Source organism: Anabas testudineus, chromosome 12 (assembly GCF_900324465.2).
Source record: "Anabas testudineus chromosome 12, fAnaTes1.2, whole genome shotgun sequence".
NCBI classification, from domain to species: domain Eukaryota; kingdom Metazoa; phylum Chordata; class Actinopteri; order Anabantiformes; family Anabantidae; genus Anabas; species Anabas testudineus.
The window spans coordinates 8,256,477-8,275,791 of record NC_046621.1 but is presented as its reverse complement, the minus strand read 5'-3'; the positions used below and the strand labels follow the sequence as shown (position 1 = coordinate 8,275,791).

The following is a 19,315-nucleotide window of genomic DNA, read 5'->3' as shown; positions in this document are numbered from 1 at the left end:
TTTCTGAATACATCAGTCCTGATTCCAAAGAATTGTTTAAAATGTAAATAGTTTTTGTGCTATTCTTTCTTGATGTGGGATTTCAGCCGCTCAAACAGTTCAGGGCCTTCTTTGTTGTATTTATTGCTTCATAATGTTTGCTACGTGTGACAGGTCAGGACTGCAGGTAGCCCAGTTTAGCACCTGGACTCTTTCACTATGCTCTCATGCTTTTGTACTTCATGCAGGATGTGGTTTGGCTTTGTCTTGCTCAAATGAACTAGGCCTTCCCCTGAAGAAGACATTTTCTTGGTGGCAGCATATGTTGCTCCAAAACCTGTATGTCGGATTAATGGTGTCTACCCATGCCATGTGTACTACTGCAACCCCATACCATCACAGATGCTGGCTTTTGAACTGTGCGCTAATAACAAGCCAGATGGTGCCTCCACTCGATGATTTCCAAAAAGAGCTTCGAATTTTGACTTGTCAAAGCACAGCACAGTTTTCCACTTTGCCTCTGTCCATCTTTAAATGTGCTCAAGCCCAGATAATGTGGCTACGTTTTAATAGCCTATGTTGTAGTCTTAGAGTTTTAACCTGCATTTGTGGATACAGCAATGAACCATGTTTACTGCTAAAGGTTTTTGGAGATGTTCCTGAGCCCAGTGTAATAATTTTCACTACAGAATTGTGTCTATTTCTTATGCAGTGCAAAATTGGATTTAGTATCTGGATTCTCTGAGTCTCTTAATGATATTATGTAGCATACACGATAATATCTCCAAATTCAACGTTCCCCATCCTTACTTCTGATACTCTTTTTATACCCAGTCATGAGATTGTGCTGTTGCCAAATAATCTAATTACATGATATTTTTTGTTTCTAGCATTACACAACTTACATTAGTGTTGAATTACCCTTGTGTGGTGCTTTTTGTAACATGTTAGTGGCATTATGTTCTAAATTAGCATAATAATGATCTAATCTTCTTTTTCCCTATGTTGTTTTAATCAAATAAATAATAAAATCAGAAATTAGAGAGAATGTAATTTAAGTTTTTCACATGGGTAACAGAGAAATTTATCCATAAATTGAATTAGACAAATATTAAACACAGCACCCTTCAAATCAACCTTTAACAGAGGCACCATTTACTTATAGCCTTAAGTCTTTGTGGTTGGTCTGTATCAGCTTTTTACCTCTGCAGTGTTTCCCCTTAACTCTGTGTGGTTGTACTTGGGGCTTTTTGTAGCTCACACAGTAATTTTCAATAACTTGCCTTAAATTCTTTATTGGATTGAGGTCTGGACTTGGCCACTCCAAGACATTAACATTGTTGTGTTTAGTCGGAGTTACACTTCTCTTGCAGACCACAAAAAGTTTTCCTCAAGAAAGGTGTTCATATTTACCTGCATTCGTTTCACCCTCTACCCTCACATGTTCCCCAAGGTAGAGAAGCATCAGCATGATGCTTCCTCCACAAAGGCCCACGGCAGCAAAGCTGTTTCGGGCTGATGAGAACAGAGATGTGCAAATAAATTTGACCAGTGCACTTCTGCTTTGTTTAAGCCTCTCGAATGCCTTCTATAAAACTGTTCAGTGAGATTTTCTCTTTTCAACACTAATGCAAATAAGTAACTTTAGCCTGAATGATGTGTGGTGCCTGGCAAATTGTCTAGTACACTTCTCCTCTTAGTACTCTTCAGGAACTGTTTAAATTAGTTTGCACAAATTTGTTACTTTTACTTTTGTTATTTAACATAAAGTAAAAATAAATAAAGTGACTCCTAGGGGAGAGAAGGCAGTTGCAAATAAATCTAATGAAAGTAAATCCTAGCTGGATAACATGATATTAATGTATTGCACTTGTAGATGTATTTCTTTCAGTATTGCAGAGGTTTCTGATTAGGTAACTTGAGACAACAATAAAAAAGAAGAAATGTGAGAAGTTCTTACCTGTGAAGTTCACCTTAACCTCCTCAACGTATAAACTAGGATTCAGTGGAGGACAAATGACTTGAATGAGCAAAAAACAGCCTTGATGTTCTCGGTTTTAATGTGAGTGCAGGCTAATCGTGTTTCTTTTTCAAGGAACTGCTGCCATGACAGATATATTATTATAACCTTTAAAATATGGATTTTACTGTAATATAGCTGCACAATACAGCAGAATATGGCACATCACGCCATATCATTGCTGTTGTTTTACTGTTGTTGTTGTAACTTTACATATTACAAAATGTATCTCTAAATAATTCCACCCTGTTATATACAGCCCAAACCTACATGTAAAATGTATTGTGTATTCAAGGTGTATGTATAAGTGAAATGCATTTGTTATTGTGAATATTATTATAAAAAAACAGAGTTTATTAAACATCCAGATACAAAACTTTAGAAATAAAAACTCGACTATTTCTAAAAAGAAGGAAAAAAAAATATTCTTAATTCTCAGAGTGGGGTTTTGAAATCATAATTTGTTGGCCAACCAAAGGCTTTTCCCGAGTAACCTTAAACAAACCGCATTTGGGGACCCTGCTGTTAACAGCTGTGACATCAGTGGCTTTCACCAGCTGCGATTTGCTCGGGATTTATTTGCGCACATCGATTACAGCTTGTAACTCTTCACTTGAAATCATTAAGGACGCAAACATCAGAGGACATTTAGAAAATGTGAAGAGTTGTGTGTGATCATTTTACACCTTAATGGAGGAAAACAGGACTAAACTTCACCTCACCCAATCAGATTCTATTAAAACATGTGAGCAGCACATTGTTTTCCCAGTATCACTCCTGATATGATCATATTCTCAGTTCACATGAGAATTTCCCCCTCTGCGCAATTTCCAGTCTCCTTTTTTTTTTGTCCCAGTGTAACTTTATGGTCGACCAACCTCTTTTTGCTCTTTTCTTCCCAGACTTTTTTTTATTTATTTATTTATTTATTTTTCTTTTTTTTGCCTCATGTAGACTAATATACAGGCCGGCGCTGCAATTTCGGAATCTGCCCTTGTATATGGCGGACGAAAATTTCCACAGGAGGAACCGCAACACCAACCCCGGTGCGCACGGACCGGAGAGCTCGCACTGGACTGATCCATGATTCATTACGCCATTACTCTTTACTCCAATGTAACGCGGCGTGTTGCGGAGGAAAAACACGCCGTGGGGAAATTTTTTTTGTCACATTTGGAATTTCTCATAACTAATTCACAATTTTTTTTTTTTTTTTTTTTTTTTTTTTTTGGAGGAAGCAGTTGTGCAGTCACCTCTGCTCGGGGAGGGAAGGATTTTCTGGAGCGGGAGCCTGTTTCGCATGAGCTGCATCGTTTTTGGAGGTATGTCAAACCGCAGTGTTTGCCTTTTTTTTTTTTTTTTTTTTGCCTTTTTTTTATTTTTTATTATTTATTTTCTCTGAATTAGAAATCTTAAATTTGAGAAATTTCACAAGCGGGTGTCAAGTTTGTGTCTCCTGTGCTCGGTACGCGAGCTGTGGCGCTGGTTTTTGCACTACTGCCTCTGAACCAGGTGCTTTGAAGCCGTCCGACACAAACCTAATCTGTTGATGTGTTTTCACTCAATTTTCCTAATGAACTTTCCTGTAACTGCTGACTAGTCGTCTGTGCGCATAGTTTGCTCGCGCGAAAACGCGTCGACGCGCTGGGTTTCGCTCCGCTTTAGCAGGGGAGATAGTGGCAACATGAAGGACGATGAGGGGAGGAACAATCTGAAACACAAAAACCTCCTGCAGCCATGTTTTATGAATTTTTTTTTCCTGCAAATTTGAGCAGAGCTCCGGAGTTGCTCATCTGAAACTCGCCCAGCACTGACGGCTCCTCTGTTTGCATTTGACGGCTCGTCATTCATTGCAAGCGGTCGAGAGAAACCAGCAAAGTGTCGACACGTCAACATACATTTCGACTTTTATTTTTTAGGCAGATAGAGGATTTAAAAAAAAAAAAATCTGGGTGTGAATGGCGCCACCTGTAGGCAGACATTTAAAAAAAAAATTAAAGAATTGCAATGAGACTAGTTTTGAGACTTGTGAATTGAATTAAATATTGGTTTAGGTGAATTGAGACACATGCTGTCATGCATCAGATATGAATGTGAAGTGAAGAGTGTCTTGTGGTTTTCATGGTCACTAAGTCAAAATGACCTTTTAAAAACTGCCTTCAGAGCAGTGTGCAAACTTAATTTGGTTTCTTCTTTATTTGCTTTAGATGATAATGCATATTTTGGCCTCGAATGTCCTTTTGCTAAAGGTTTAAGCACAAAAAACCTCGTGTCATGCAGAAAGTCGTTTGCTGTGCCGGCACTCGTGGTTGATCAACATTTAAAAAAAGCCAGATATGTTTAAGCCACCCTGTATTTGTTCGGCCTAACATACACATAACGGCACTTCTGCTGAGCCTCTTTGCTTGTTTTCGCTTGAATCTGTATTTGTGTGTGATTTAGTGTATACAGATGTAATTTACCACTTTGTAAACAAGTCAGAATTTGGACTTTTGTTTTATTTGTAGAGATTGGAAATGTGTAAGCGGAAAATAACTATCCAAAGTGAACTGAATAGCACTGGAAGAAGAAGGACCATGTCAGCATAATTTGAGGGCAGGAAAAACAATCACAACCAGTGCCTCTACTGTTTATATTAATCTTGCAGACACCAAACAGTTTCCCATCTTGCATGGCTTGCTTTTATTTTAATGTAAGGGAAATTGCGGAGGCCATTTTGCTGTGGGTAATTTTAATACTGACCTTCAAATCTGTATAAATTCAAAGAGCTGGTGGAAATTGTGTGGCTGGTATGCAAAATCTGGGTGTAAATTTTGACCTTTGCTTGGAAAGTATAATCAAAAAGCAGCTGTTTCTGTTAAAATAAAGAATTGAAAAGAGGCAACCAGTGTCATGAGTTTAATAGACTTGGATCACTCTGAGATATGGGAATGTTTATATGCAGAATACCTGAAGGAACAAGTAATAAGTTATAAAGCCCTGTGCAATAATACTGCAGTGTTACAACAACAAAAACAACTTAAACCATTATTTGGTTAATGGGAGCTTTTATTCTGGAAGGGTTGTCATTTTAACTAAGGTAGGAGGAATGCTGGTTTGTCATTACTTTAATGAACAGAGGCTTTGTTTCTCTGAAGATTTGTGCAGTGAATAGTTTGAAAGGAGAGGTGAAACGCACAAGATGGTGAGGGATCATATCACAGCCTCTGGGTTTGAGTTTTTGAAACATAGTTGCTGCTCTAATTGTCATCAACTTAGCACAGAGGCTTTGCTTTCCATTTGATAGGTAAGGGTTGTTCTGCAGACAGTTTCGGTTTTTCATGTTATGCCAGTTGAAGCTCATTCACAGATTCATTTGTGCTTAGAAGAAACTAATGAAACATACATCATCTTTAAATGTTATGAACATGTTATGTTCTGTTGTTCTCCTAGTGGCATGTTGGAAATGTCTGAAAATGGCCTAACTTAAATTAGTCTCCAGGGAAAGGCATTTCAGGGGTTGGGGCTGCCTGCATTAAAAAAAATCTGTGCATTCTGCACATATTTTTCCTGCCTTTTCCTTTGTAAAAATGAACCTTATTGGTTTCATGAATAATGCATAAGGACGTTCAATTGCTGCAGCAATGAAAATTAGGCCTGTTTACGTGCAGTGGTTATGTACACAGAAGCTTCTTTTTTCCTTGACCATTTTCTGAAGGTAGAGCACAGCCTGAGTAGCTTGTCTTAAAATACAAATTTTCAGCAAAGAAAATCTCATTTCTTTGAGTGAAAAGGGGAGGAGTGAAACTCCCGCGGGTTTAATGAATCCATAAATCACAATAGTGCCAGGTTTGCTGCTCCTGCGTCAGTGTGCAGTGTAATTTTGATTTTCATCAAAAATTTAATCTGCCAGCCTACAAGGGTTTAGCAGCAGACCGGATGCCGCCCTGAATTTCTAATTTTAGGGGCCTGATTTTGAGGATTTATTTTTGTATAATTCAAGTCTGCTTTTCAATATCTCTTGTTATTAAATTTTAATTCGTGGCATTAACATATAGATTGAAAATGTTTTTATGGGGTTTTTTGAGTGTATGCTGATGGAATTTTACTAGACGACACAGTTTTTTTCCAGAGCATCGTGTGTATGTGTGAGGAGGGTGGGGGGGGGGTTATCCATTTCTCTGCATTATTGCTTTTTGAAATCATTGGTCATACACCATCTTGGAAGACATTTATTACAGAGGACAGGAAAATGTGCATTTGATTAAAGAAACAGAGAAAGCAAAAGCATTTAGTGTGAAACAGGTTTTGGTCAACCCTTGCTCCTAGTCACTCACTCTGCTCTGGATAATACAAACATGCAGTGATTGAAGTGACCCCCATCCATCCCTCATTTTAGCTGATTTCTATTTTTAATCCCTCCCGAGTGGAAAGATTTTCATGAGCCTTAAACAAATTTGTATTTTATATTTGGAATCTCTATTCCAGTCTACTCAACATGCAGAGCACAGTGATTTTTGGCAAGGTAAGATACCATTCAAAGTAAAATCTCTGTATATTTGAAGCACACAATTATATTTTTGCTTTAACCAAGCATAGTGATTGATTTACTTCATTATTGTGCAGAGCCAGATACAGTACTGCCCAAATATAGGCCAATTATTTTAAGTACTTTGAATAAGCACTGAATTCCGAACAGCAGTATGTAGTGGATGTAGTAGTTTTATGTTTTCTGTGTATACCTAATCTCCCTGTTCTATAACCACGGGTCCATTTTGTGCACACATATATTGTTAATATGCACGGCTGATATTTTACAACACAGCTGGATCAAATCTCCAGTTTAATAAATTGGCATAAATCATGATGTCAGCTATGCATGCTTACATTAATACCTATCCCACTGATACCATCTATAGATCCTTGATATGCGAAACCGATGATTTAATTTAACTACGTTTCCTGCTCTTGTCGCAGTGTTTATCTCCTCTATTGGTCTTTTGTTTAATTTGGTTTAGGTTATGCTTTATTTGTAAGCAACATCAAGCAAATGTGCATCTGGTTTAGATTTTCTTTTTGCCATTGTGTTGTAGGTTACAGATTATCAGAAGCCTCAAACTATGAAAGAACAGAAGGCCAGATGGCTAATTTAGCATTTTGACTTTAATTAGAGGAAACTAAGTTTTTTTTTTCTATATTCACAATATGCATTTAAAGGGGATTGATTTGATGCAGATATAAGTTTCTTGTCATTATTTCATTTGATCGCAGAAGACAGAAGTAAGTTAAATTTTGTTCAAAGAGGCTATGAGCTGCATTTTTCTTTTACTTACTGTAGGGCTGTTTCAATCACTCAAGAGTCAGTATCAGTCACATACAGCAGATATTGCTTAGCTGGCAGTATAGGTGAACCATAAAGTTGTCTCTCATCACAACATTAAATTCACTGCTTGATGTTTTGCTCACAACTGTGTGAGGCAGCTCTTTAACCCAACAACAGAGGTGGCAGTGTAACACAAACTAAATTCTAAAGTAAAAGTGCAAGTACTCGCCTAAAACAGCACTGTACTACAAGTAGAACAACAACATTTAATTCTTTACTCAAGTAATTACATAAGCTAGTATGTACCTGAAGTAAAAACAAAATCTACTAAGGAAACAGGGTCTTTTGAAACTACTGAATTTGATGCTGTTGATAACATGAATGTCCAAGTCTAGTACAGATTTGTTCCATGTGTGCCTCATCACAATAATGTCTCTTCAGAAATCTAAAATGTTTTGGCCTTGCTAGGATTAATTCATGTGCAGTTTCAAGGAGAGAACAACTTCAAAAACCTTATTTCTGAGAAGTTCATTTGAACAGTCATCCAACATTCAGTTCATTTCCTCTATTCATAAATGTAACCTTTGGTTAATAGGAATAAAAAAACAAATGTTGAGAGCCACATGCCAGTAAAACAAAACTTTCTTTAAACGGAGAGTATATTTATTACTAGACTACATTTATTGATACCTTGGTCTGCAAACATTACTTATTAGTAGATCTTTTTTTTTATTAAGACTCTGCAGCAAATGCCAAATAAACTGTCTGGTGAGTGTATATAATGTAATATAGTGTAGAAGACGTAAAAGTAACATAAAATAGAAATACTCAGATGAAGTACTTATAGTAAATTTACTGTATTTTTACTTTATTTTCCACCATACAGATTGGCTGTTGACCAATTTTTCCATGTGATGTTGATTGTAATTGCATAAAGATAGTGTGAAAATGTGGATTGATTTTGATTTTGTCCAGTACTAGATATGTAAGAAAAGTCAAAGGCTGTTAAACATTTACTTGTAGTCATTTAATGTATGGGGTAGCTCTGTAATGCAAATCTTACAATGTATCTAAGAGAAATTGTTGACAACCTTGAGTTAAAAAAGTAAAATAAAGTGAAAAACTTAATAAGTAGCCTTAAAATGTTTAGTTTAAGATTTTATGGTGCCAGTTATTCTGCTCACCATGATGCTAGAAAAATAAGAAGAGTGAAAGTATTGGTTTTATTGGAGAATCTTTACTTTGAGAAAGAAGCGAGAGAGAAATAAGACACGTTTTCCTCCCTTTTAAAAGGCTGCACTGTTTGGTATACACACAATAATTCACATACTGGGAATTTCACTAATTGTGCAGTACTTATCTAGCCCAAAGACATAGTCTTACTATGTTTATTTTCAGGTGCTCAGTCAGAAATTTTTTTTCTCATAAAGATCATATTTACATTCAAAACTCACCTTTTTCTGCAGTTTTGTTCTGTTTTTAGCCTGAACTCAGTCTATATTTACAGGGGACTGGTCTGTTGTAGATATAGAGTATACGGTTTTGTCCAGTAGGGTCCACTCCCAAAGGGTAACCAGATAAATCTGAGGGGTCAGGACATAATTAATGGGAGAGGAAGGAAAATGTAAAAGGCAGATCTGCTGTTGAAATTTGTTTTCATCCCAGAGTAAATATTCAGATCAGTTCTTTGCCTTTAGCGTGAAATTTATAAAGAAATGATAAATGCATCAGTGTAGAGTGACTGTATATGTGCTGTCTTCATTTTTGTTGTCAGGTATTTAAGCTGACAGAAAGCCTTTACAATGATGACACATTGCTTTTTGTATGTGTGAGGGATTAGACCTGTCACGGCAGAAATTTTTCATACCAGTTTAAGTTCTGGCAGAACGCTGCCAAATACTGGTGTTGTTGTCTTGAAATTGTTTCCCTTAGGCTACATTTGGAGACATAGAAGCCTGGCTTTACTGTATTTTTTTTTTTTAGTGACTGTGAAATTTACACAAACGCAGTTTGCATTGCATTTTCAGCAAGAAGATGATTGTAAAAGCAGAGCCAGTTACTTTCAAAGTGGCTTATTTAAAACATGCAGTCCACAATCTACATGGTCTAGTAAAAATGAAAAAAAAGGTCTTACAAAATTTAAATTTCCTGTATACGTTGAGCAAACTGGCCTGCAGAAAGAAGCAGGCTCCAGGCTAAACCTAAACTGCTGTCACACTGGAGCAATTGTACTGTTCTATATTGTATATTATTTTAGTAGTCAAATTCACAGCCATAATGTATTTGAAATTACGTAATCTCATTCTCCATGAGTCAGAAACTTCTCTATGAGGTGCTGTTTTTTTTTGTGGACATCATTTTTGTTTTCACAGTGACTTATATCATAAATGGTGCTGCAAGTATGGTAAGGCTCTATGAATTCAGTTGACTTCTCCAGAAAGTTGCATGTGCATACTCCAATGTAATAAAGTAGAATACATGTTTTTTTTTTTTTTTTTGTCCACTGCATCGGCCTTTTAAGAAGCTTATTTGTAGAGATATTTTTACCATCAGAACAAAGTAGAACATCAGAAAAGCTTGGTGCTTCTTTAAAGCTTATTCTGTAATTTTTTTGGTTCATTTCCTGAAACAGAGGTAGTTACGTGTAAAATTCATAATTGACTAGAACATTTGAGTGTGTTACATTAACATACAGTAACTTCATAATTGCTTTTAATAGATGTTATCAGCAGTAACGTCTAAGGTGTCCTTGAACAGGACACTAAAAGGGGAATTAACCAACCACAGCTAGAATTATCTTGTGCCATATAACAGTTCAGTCCTAAAGCTAGAAAATGTAGAACTGACTATTTAATTTATAATGTCACTAAGATGTAAAATTTGGCACTGCTGCGTAGACAATAAATGGCCCAATAACTTTGCTGACTCAGATTTGTGTGTGAATTGCATCCAAATGAGGTATACATTTCATTTTAGTCTTAAAACCACTTTTATGACACAACAATTTCAAGGTTTCTCTTTTTTTCTAGCCTCATAAAAAATAAACATACATTTGTATTTCCCAAACCTGTATAGTACACAGGGGTAATTCATGACCTAGTGTTAGGATTGCTGTGTAGTCTGTTGCCTTGATTGAAGACTTAGAGTGATAATATTGAATAAACAAATTAGAAATAATGAAAATTGTGACTGGTTTCTGCATTGGTTTAGATGAAAAGAGAGCTGGTCACATAACTAACTCTGCTCCGTTTGTTTTGGATCAAAGAAAGGGATAAAAGAAACATGAAAGTTGGGAAAGAAAAGAGCACTTTGAAATTAAAAAATTGGAATTTAATAAAACAAACCTTCAATAAATCATTATTGTGAAAAGCAGCAAATGAAGAAATATTTCAAAATAATGTGTTAACTTTTAAACATTTAAGTTATTTAATAAGGACATGGTTACCTCTTATATATGTTATATATTTATTTGTATGATTAGATGTTATGTATGATTAGATGTTCTGTAATTCTTTATTTGAAATATTTCATGTTGAACACATTGACTCCTATTTATAACTGACATTATTGGCCAACATTCAGGTATTACAAATATTGTTGGTGCATGCAGTGCCAAGAAAATGTATGTGAACCTTTTGGAAATTCTGATCTTACGTCGTTATTGAGAACATCCATAAAACCCTCATAGTGCTAGTGGAAAAAGTATTTGAACCCTTGGAATTAATTACTAGTTAACCCCCCCCCTGGGAGCATTAACCTCAACCAAGTGCTTCCTGTAGCTGTAGATCAGACCTCCACATTGTTCAGGAGAAATTCTAGCCTATTCTTTCATTCATGTAATTTCTTCAGTTTTTCTGAAGCCTTTCTGAAGCCTTTCTGTTGTGTGTTGTGGGTCATTGTCCTGTTGCATCATCCAGCTTCTACAGATTTTTAGCTGACGTACAGACGTTCTCAGGTGTCCTTCAGGTGTGCAGCAATGTTCTTTTTAGTAAGCAGTGGCTTCTGTCATGGTGTCCTGCAATAGACACCCTGCTTGTTCAATGTTTTATCTGCTGTAGACTCATGAATACAGATGATAGCCAGTTCCAATGACGCCTATAAATCACCCGGGGTTGTTTCTTTACCTCATGAGTGTTTATTGTGCACTTGGAGTCATTTTCACTGACCGCCCACTTCTTGGTAGAGTAGCCACAGTCCAAAGTGTCTTCATGTGTAGGTTGTTTGCCTAACTGTAGACTAGTGAACTTCTAAAGGCTTTGACATCACTTTGTAACCCTTTACAGGTTTATGTAAATGAACAATTCTTGATCATAGATCCTCTGAAAGCTTCTTTTGGCGAGGCATGGCTCACATAAGTGCAATGCAATAAAGAGTGTTTTTTGTCAGCCGAAGTAGCTCTACACCCTCAAAATAATTTTAACTTATGCTAAAATCGGACTCCAATGAGGTCGAAGAATTCGATCAGAATTTTTTTGTCTAATGTTCTATGTTTAAGACTTAGTTGAATTGGTTAGTCATCATTTATACACATATAGATGTGGATTCCACCAGTGCCCATTGGTGACACAGCTTTAAAAAAAAAAAAAAGGTTAATGTGAAGTCGACATAGATGATTACTTTTCCACTGCAAGTGTAATGATCTGTGACTTCAAATTATAGTTACAAGAGATTAAAGCTGTGTGATTCATTTCTGTAGTAAAGTACCGTAGTTGGGTGACATTCATTTTAGCAGCAGTATTTTTTTTTCCAGTGGTGTTAAGATGCTTAATAAGGTCCCTCAGATAAGCAGTGAATGTAAGCCCAGCTTGGTGGCTGTTTTCTCCTCACATTTTCAATCCATGGAAACTGTGGCTAAAATTACACAGGTGTACAAAATTGCTGCTCACTGTATGCCACTGGTCAAACCATATACTGTGACAAGACTAATGGAAAGGGAAATTGAAAAACCTCAAATGGAAATTCACTGAAACATAAAATGCACAAAAGTAAATGCTTTAATACTTTAGCATTGAAAATGGCGTGTCTAGTTAATGAAACTGAAAATGGAAAATGACCACATTGCAAAAGCTAGATTAGAAATAAAAGCTTAAATTACAACTTTTTGCATTCAACAGGTGGTTTACCATGAGTCTTACTGATTTCGGTCTGATCTTTTTTCTGTAGTGCCATTTCTTTTCAAGCAGTTTGGTTCATGAAAGATACAAAAATTCACTAAAGTCTCATAAAATATTATAAAAAATATATGTAAAATATTATATATGTGTGAGTATCAGTCACGTGTAAAAATTACAATACAATCTTATTAAGCCTTATTCAGGGTTGTTACATACAAAGAATATACAATGTATTAATAACTTGCACAACTTTGCAATTGAAAATGTTGCACATAAAGTTGATTTGGCTAACAGCACTAAATAAACCCGATGAACTGAAAACCAAAAATGTTTTGTCTTGACAATATCCAGCTCATGGGCATATTTGCTGAGGCTTGTTAGTTGTGTGTCATATCCAAAGAAAGGTACATTTGGGCTATGAAAAGGATTGTTGTTGCTGTATTGGTGTGCTATTATTAGAAGACCAATTTTCCCTTTTTCCATAATATCAGTCATCCTGGCACAACTCTGTTTTGCTTGGTTGCATTTTGAGCACCTTCTCTTGACAAAGCCTTTTATAGTCTTGTGCTGAAGTGGCAAGTTGTGTAATTTGGCTATTTCTGAAATGAGAGCATTTGGATGCCATAGAGCTGTGGAATTTGTCATCACAGGTCACTTACAAACAGTTGAGCCATTCTGTTCATCATGGCTAGCACATGTTTTCCTTTCTGTTCTCAAAATTACAGTGTCACTTTTTGAGTTTAGACAGGGAAGGACGTTGACTCACAGTTTGGGTCTTCTTTTAGACTTTGCATAGTTGTCAGGTGCAGGTTAATACTGTTTTCTGTTTGGCATCTAGACTTAGTTTTCTTTTTACTTATATATTAGTTGTGTTTCAGTGTATAAAACAACACTTTGAGCGTTGCTAATACTGTGCTTAGATACTGTTCTGTATATAGGTTAAAGCTACAATTCATGTCCCAATCATGAATTTTAACATAGGTCTTTGTCTCTCTGTGTCTTCCCCTCATACAGAAGCACAGGCTCACAGGAGGTGGAGTCATGAGTGCAAAAGAGGCACCCAATCCTGGGAAGGAGCAGGTGGACGGTGGGAGTTCGGCCACAGATGGCCCCTCGCCAGCCTTAGCCTCAACAACCAAGAACACTAGTCCGCCACCTGTCACAGTAAAGAAAGAGCCTGGGACCTCGGAGACGAGCAATGGGAAAGTGGGCGATGCCAATCCTGCTGAGATCTGTGTTGTCATTGGAGGAAATGATGGAGGAGCAAGTGGAGGTGGATCTCGTAGAGCTCAGACCGAGGGTATGTTTGCCCTTGGTACCCCTCCTCCAACGAAGAGCACAGACTCATGTATAGGTGTGTGAATATACATGTGAATGTATACATGCATCTGTGGAGTGCAATTATATCCAGTGTCTTGACACTGGCCTTGCTTTCTGACTGCAGAAACATACTGCACAGCAACGGTCTGACAGTTTTTATTGGAACTACTTTCTACAGAAGAAATAGCCCCATTAAAAGCTGTCGACAGGGTGTTGTTGCTTTTGAATGTTATAATTGTGATTTTCCAATCCTGTGAGCACAAACAAAATTCTTTTCTTCTCCATGTATTGGGGCGGCAGTTGAAATCTTAGAGGGAGATATCTCAAAACGTGGGTAAATAAAGATTTTCTGCATGACCAGAGACTGTGCCATTAGGATAAGGTTTTTTGTCTTTGTTCATATTTAAGTCTGGTTTTCATTCATTTGCTAACTGAAAAATTCTAATGCGGTGATTGTGATAGTGATGTCATTTATTTAACATCCTCAATTGCACAAATACACAAATGTATGTGTACATATACAAATGCATGTACAGTGTGCACATTTCAGTTGCCAGTCTTTTGTGCTCACCTATCTAAAAGTACATTCTGATGCAACAGCCCTGCTATAAATCCTACCTGTATGACGGCTCTAATCTTTAGGGTTCCATAATTAATGGAATTATGTGAATAATTTGAAAGATCTGTCAGGATAATGCCATACAGCACCACAACCCAGAGACTCCACAATTACCATACAGTAGTTAAGTTAAATGAATACCTCTAAAAAACTAAAAACTACACATTATTAACTAGTTAGTTCTGGATAGGTGTACCTAAACTGTGGCTGAGTATCAGTGTTATCTCTGTCTGTTGACTTAAGTATTTCAGCAAAATTTAACAGGATTTTAAAGCTGTGTCTGTGAACATGAATTTCTGTGTTTCATTGGTTTGAGGGGTTAACATTTTTTTTTGTTTACTTACTTAGGACACAATGAAGGATTAGTTATGAAAAATAGCTTTACATAGCTGATACAGACCATCTTAAGGTACCTTCAATATCCCTGATAACAGTCTCAGCTTATCAATTAAGCCAATTTGTAGTAGTTCCTCCTTTCTTAAACAGTAAATGCTGAAAGATTTTAAAATCACTGTTTATTTTACTAACTGATGGTAATATTTTGTAAATACTCAGAAGTACACAGGAAAGATACCAATTGTAGCCTTAACGATGATTACTGTACTAAGACAGTTACATATGTTGTATGTACTGCATATGCACTCCTTCTAATTCTTCCTTGTTTTCTGAATTTTCTTGCAGGTTCCTATGTATGTGGGGTGTGTGGGAAAAAGTACAAGTATTATAACTGCTTTCAGACACATGTCAGGGCACACAGAGGTAAGACAGTAGTTTTTTTAGGCTTGCTTCGTTTTTCCTTTCGTGACAGTGTGGTCTTAAATTTATTTCCTTCCTCTACATGACTCATGCATATCTTGTTTTGGCAAAGAATTATATTCAAATGATTTATTTCATTTTTTTTGGACCCTGAATGATTTTAATCAGAGAGATAGTGACTTACATTGGAAACCATGAACAGATGTGAGCACACTGTGTAGCATTTTATTTATTCACAGATTCCTTTAAGGCTGACTTTTCTTTTTTTTTTTTTTTACTATAGAGTCAGAGAGCATGGTTGGAGATGGTCTACCACAGACACCCAACAGTAAGTACACACTTGCACACTTTTCCATTAAACATGATCAAACTTATCTGCATGTCAGCACAAGCTTTTTTGCTGCTTGGGTGCTTCAACAGACATTTTGTTATACTATGTATATCTGAGTTTTTATAAAGCAGGCTGAAGGCCAATTCACCTACAAGGCATTTCTTTTCTATCTGTCACTTGACACCTGTCATTGAACAGATAGAATTCCATTTTATCAAATGTAGACATGTACAAGATGTGCTTCAAGCATGAAAAACCTCTTTTCTTTTTTTAAAGACTGTGACATATGGAAGTTTTTCAGAGTCACAATTTAATTGGCAATTCATTGGTCAAATGGCAATTCAATATGTGATTTGGTCATGGAATTTGAAAATGCATTTTGCAGTTGGAGATTCATTTCTCCATTTCTTTAAATAAAGGTTTGAATAAAACCTTAATCAATTGCATTTCATATTGCATTTGGCAATTTAATGTGCAGTTTGAAAATGCATTTTGCAATTGGCATATGGCTAATTCAATCCCCAGTTCCTTTGATTAGGTGTTTTAAATAAAAGTTAAATCAATTGCATTTCATATTGCAATGGAAATTTGGTCTCTTTTATTCAAATGGGACAGCGAAACAGCGCCCCCAACCTAATGAATTTCATTTACTTGTCACCATGTTCTTTTAGTGTCAAAATTCAAACGGAAATACAATCTGTCAGTCCTCTCATCAAGGCGAGTCCACACCAGGATCTGCCCCCCTCTGCCCTCTGATTGGCACTTCTCAGTGGATAATGTTGAGTGTTGGCTGCCTTTTCAAATTGCACATTGAATTGCCAATTGCAAAATGAGTTGCCATTTGAATAAAGACACCAAAAACCCAAAGCAATATGAAATGCAATTGATTGAGCTTTTATTCGAACTTTTATTTAAAGAAATGCAGAATTTATTTGCCACCCTTGGAAATGAATTGCCTATTTCAAAATGCATTGTCAAATTCCATGACAAAATCATATATTGAATTGCCATTTGACAAATAAATTGCCAATTGAATTATTACTCTGAAACTTCCATAAATTGTCACTGTGAGCTTTCTGGTTTCTCTTTTCTCCGCCTTATGTATCTGAGATGGGAAAATCAATACAGTTGCTCACAAAAACATCCTTGATTTCTTTCTGCTGAGCCTCCGTGAAAACTATGTTTGCTGTGCAAATTTCTGCTGTCAGTCTGTCTGGGGAAGACGGTTTGATGTTCCACTGTCTGTTTGTCCTGCTCACAAACATACATACAGACATTATAAAACCCAAACAAACCTCAAATAAAAAAAGCTCATCTGAAATAGAGGTGTCCAATAAAATCAAAGCTTGCATGACAAAAGAAAGCCATGTCTCAATTTAAAAAGAATGTACTGTATTTGCTTTTGTTTGTTTGTTTGTTTTCAAAGTATGTTTCCTGCTTTTAAAATAAGGTCACCAACTAGGCTTCAACTAATAAAGAATGCAAGCTAATGTGGCTAATGCTAAAGCACAATCAGAAGTTGTGCTCTGCCAAGACAGTTTATTGCACCAGGAGTAACCTTTCATAGACGTTTGAATTGATTTGTTGTACAGTATAAAAGTTTAGCAATGTATTTTAACAAGACAATGTGGCTGCTATAACACAAAAAAAGACCGAATTTATTATCGCTGTTGCCTGCTGGGCAATTCTATGGTAAATGGATATACAATTCATTTTTCAATTGGTAATTCAATATGCAATTTGTTCATGTAATTTAAAAAGGTGTTTTGCAACTGGGAATTCAGTATAAAAAGTGGCAATTCAATCCTTTCTTTGATAAAACATTTAAAATAAAAGCTAAATCAAAAGTTTTTGGCCTTATTCAGATGGCAGTTCGAAATACATTTTACAGTTAGCAATGTAATATGAAAAGTGGCAATTCCATCCTCTATTCTTCTGAATGAAAAATTAAATATAAGCCAAATCTGCTATCTACAGTGGTAAGAAAAACTTGGTGAACCTTTTAGAATTTCATGGTTTTCTGCATTAATTTGTCATAAAATGTGCTCCGATCTTCATCTAACTCACAACAATACAAAAACACAGTCTGCTGAAAATAATAGTACACAAACATTATATGTTTTCATGTTTTTATTGAACATAACATGTAAAGTATATGAACCCCTAGCCAGGGTTATATTGGATGTGTTGCTGAAAGCTGTCCTGCCCTTTAAAAACACACACCAGTTTTGGGTTTACTGTTGCAGCACTGTTGCCACTCTCCCTAGGCGTGGTCGTCCTGTAAAGATGACTGCAAGAGCACAGCGCAGAATGCTGAATGAGGTAAAGAAGCATCCTAGAGTGTCAGCTAAAGACTTACAGAAATCTCTGGCACATGCTAACATTTTTGTTGACACGTCTACAATAAGGAAAACATTAAACAAGAATGGAGTACATGGGAGGACACCACGGAGGAAGCCATTGCTGTCCAAAAATAATATTGCAGCACGTTTGAAGTTTGTAATGTTTGTGTAGTATTATTTTTAGCAGACTGTGTTTTTGTATTGTTGTGAGTTAGATGAAGATCGGAGCACATTTTATGACAAATTAATGCAGAAAACCATGAAATTCCAAAAGGTTCACAAAGTTTTTCTTGCCACTGTATTTAAATGTGACAGTGAAACAGTGTCTCAACCTAATGCATTTTCATTAACTTGTCACCACACTTTTGTGTTCCAAAATTCAACTGGAAATGTGATCTGTCGGTCCTCTTATCAAACTGGGTCCCCACCACCCACCATCATGACCTGCCCTCACTCTGCCCTTTCATTGGCTAACTCCAACCCTAAGCTAAACGAACCTAACCAATGAAGGCAATGATCAACAGCCAGACACAGGCAAAGTACATTTTTGCAACATTAGCCGACAGGGAAATGGTGAAATCGGCAGCACAGCTCCTTCGAGAGGCTGCAGAGGTTCATCATTCTCTTGATATTGAATTTCCAGTTGCAAAATACATTTTCAAATTACATGACCAAATTGCATATTGAATTGCCAATTGAAAAATGAATTGCCATTTGAATTATGATCATCTTCCATACTTTCCTCCTCTTCTTCCTTACCACTGATTCTATCCCCTGTCAGACCAGAAAATACACATGGGTCGCTTACAGTGGGACAGGCAACTGCCTCTTACCTTTCTTACCTCTCTGACAGCATTTTTGTTGTAATGTATATTACAAATTATCCTATTTGTGTTGTACCTAAGGGCCAGGTTCAATTAAAAGGAGGTAAACATTTATTTTGAGACTTGCAGATTCTGTGCATATTGACATATTTCTCCTTAACTGAAAAATCAATACTTTGTGTATGGGCACTGTAAGTGTCAAATTCCTCCGTCACACTTTTTAAAAGTTACACATTGGATCAATGAGGATGGATGTTGAAGTGAGATTTAATATGGGCACAGAATAACATTTTCCCCACAGCAGTTGAATGTGAAACAACCCTCTAGTGCCAAGTATAACTCTGCACATAGAGGACTAAACATCCAACTACAGCAACAATAACCAAAACACATATAAGTGGAGGGAGGCTTTCAACTAAACCGTTGTCTCAAACTAAACAGTCACACATTTTGTTAAGCATTTCTGGTAGCTTGTCCTAAATGATTGCTTACTACAACAAGTTATTCTAAATCATTGAAATATATTTCAAAATCAACTAAGAGAAATTAAAGGGATCCAGGTGATAATCAGGATTCTCAGTTTGGTGGTTTGTAAAATGTTACTGTGATGAATTGTAAACACAAAGATGGTACAGGTTATAGTGTTGTCGGGGAGTTCTTGGAGTTGAAAAGAGTATTTCGTGAGCTTTCTAGAATAGTCTTTTTTGA

At 36.4% G+C, this 19,315-nt stretch overlaps 1 protein-coding gene across 5 annotated transcripts in view; it reads left to right on the top strand.

Moving 5' to 3' along the window:
- Positions 1–2,960: 2,960 nt before the first annotated feature.
- The window catches only part of znf618 (zinc finger protein 618), a 40,673-nt gene continuing 24,318 nt past the window's right edge, over positions 2,961–19,315 (top strand). For 3 of the 5 annotated variants that reach the window (XM_026354983.1, XM_026354985.1, XM_026354981.1), the window contains exons 1-4: positions 2,961–3,321; positions 13,430–13,769; positions 15,036–15,113; positions 15,394–15,438. In XM_026354983.1, the coding sequence (XP_026210768.1) occupies positions 13,457–13,769; positions 15,036–15,113; positions 15,394–15,438 (436 nt within the window). In that variant the 5' untranslated portion in view covers positions 2,961–3,321; positions 13,430–13,456. The remainder of the gene's footprint in view (positions 3,322–13,429; positions 13,770–15,035; positions 15,114–15,393; positions 15,439–19,315) is intronic. The other 2 variants (XM_026354982.2, XM_026354986.1) reach the window with 1 other exon arrangement.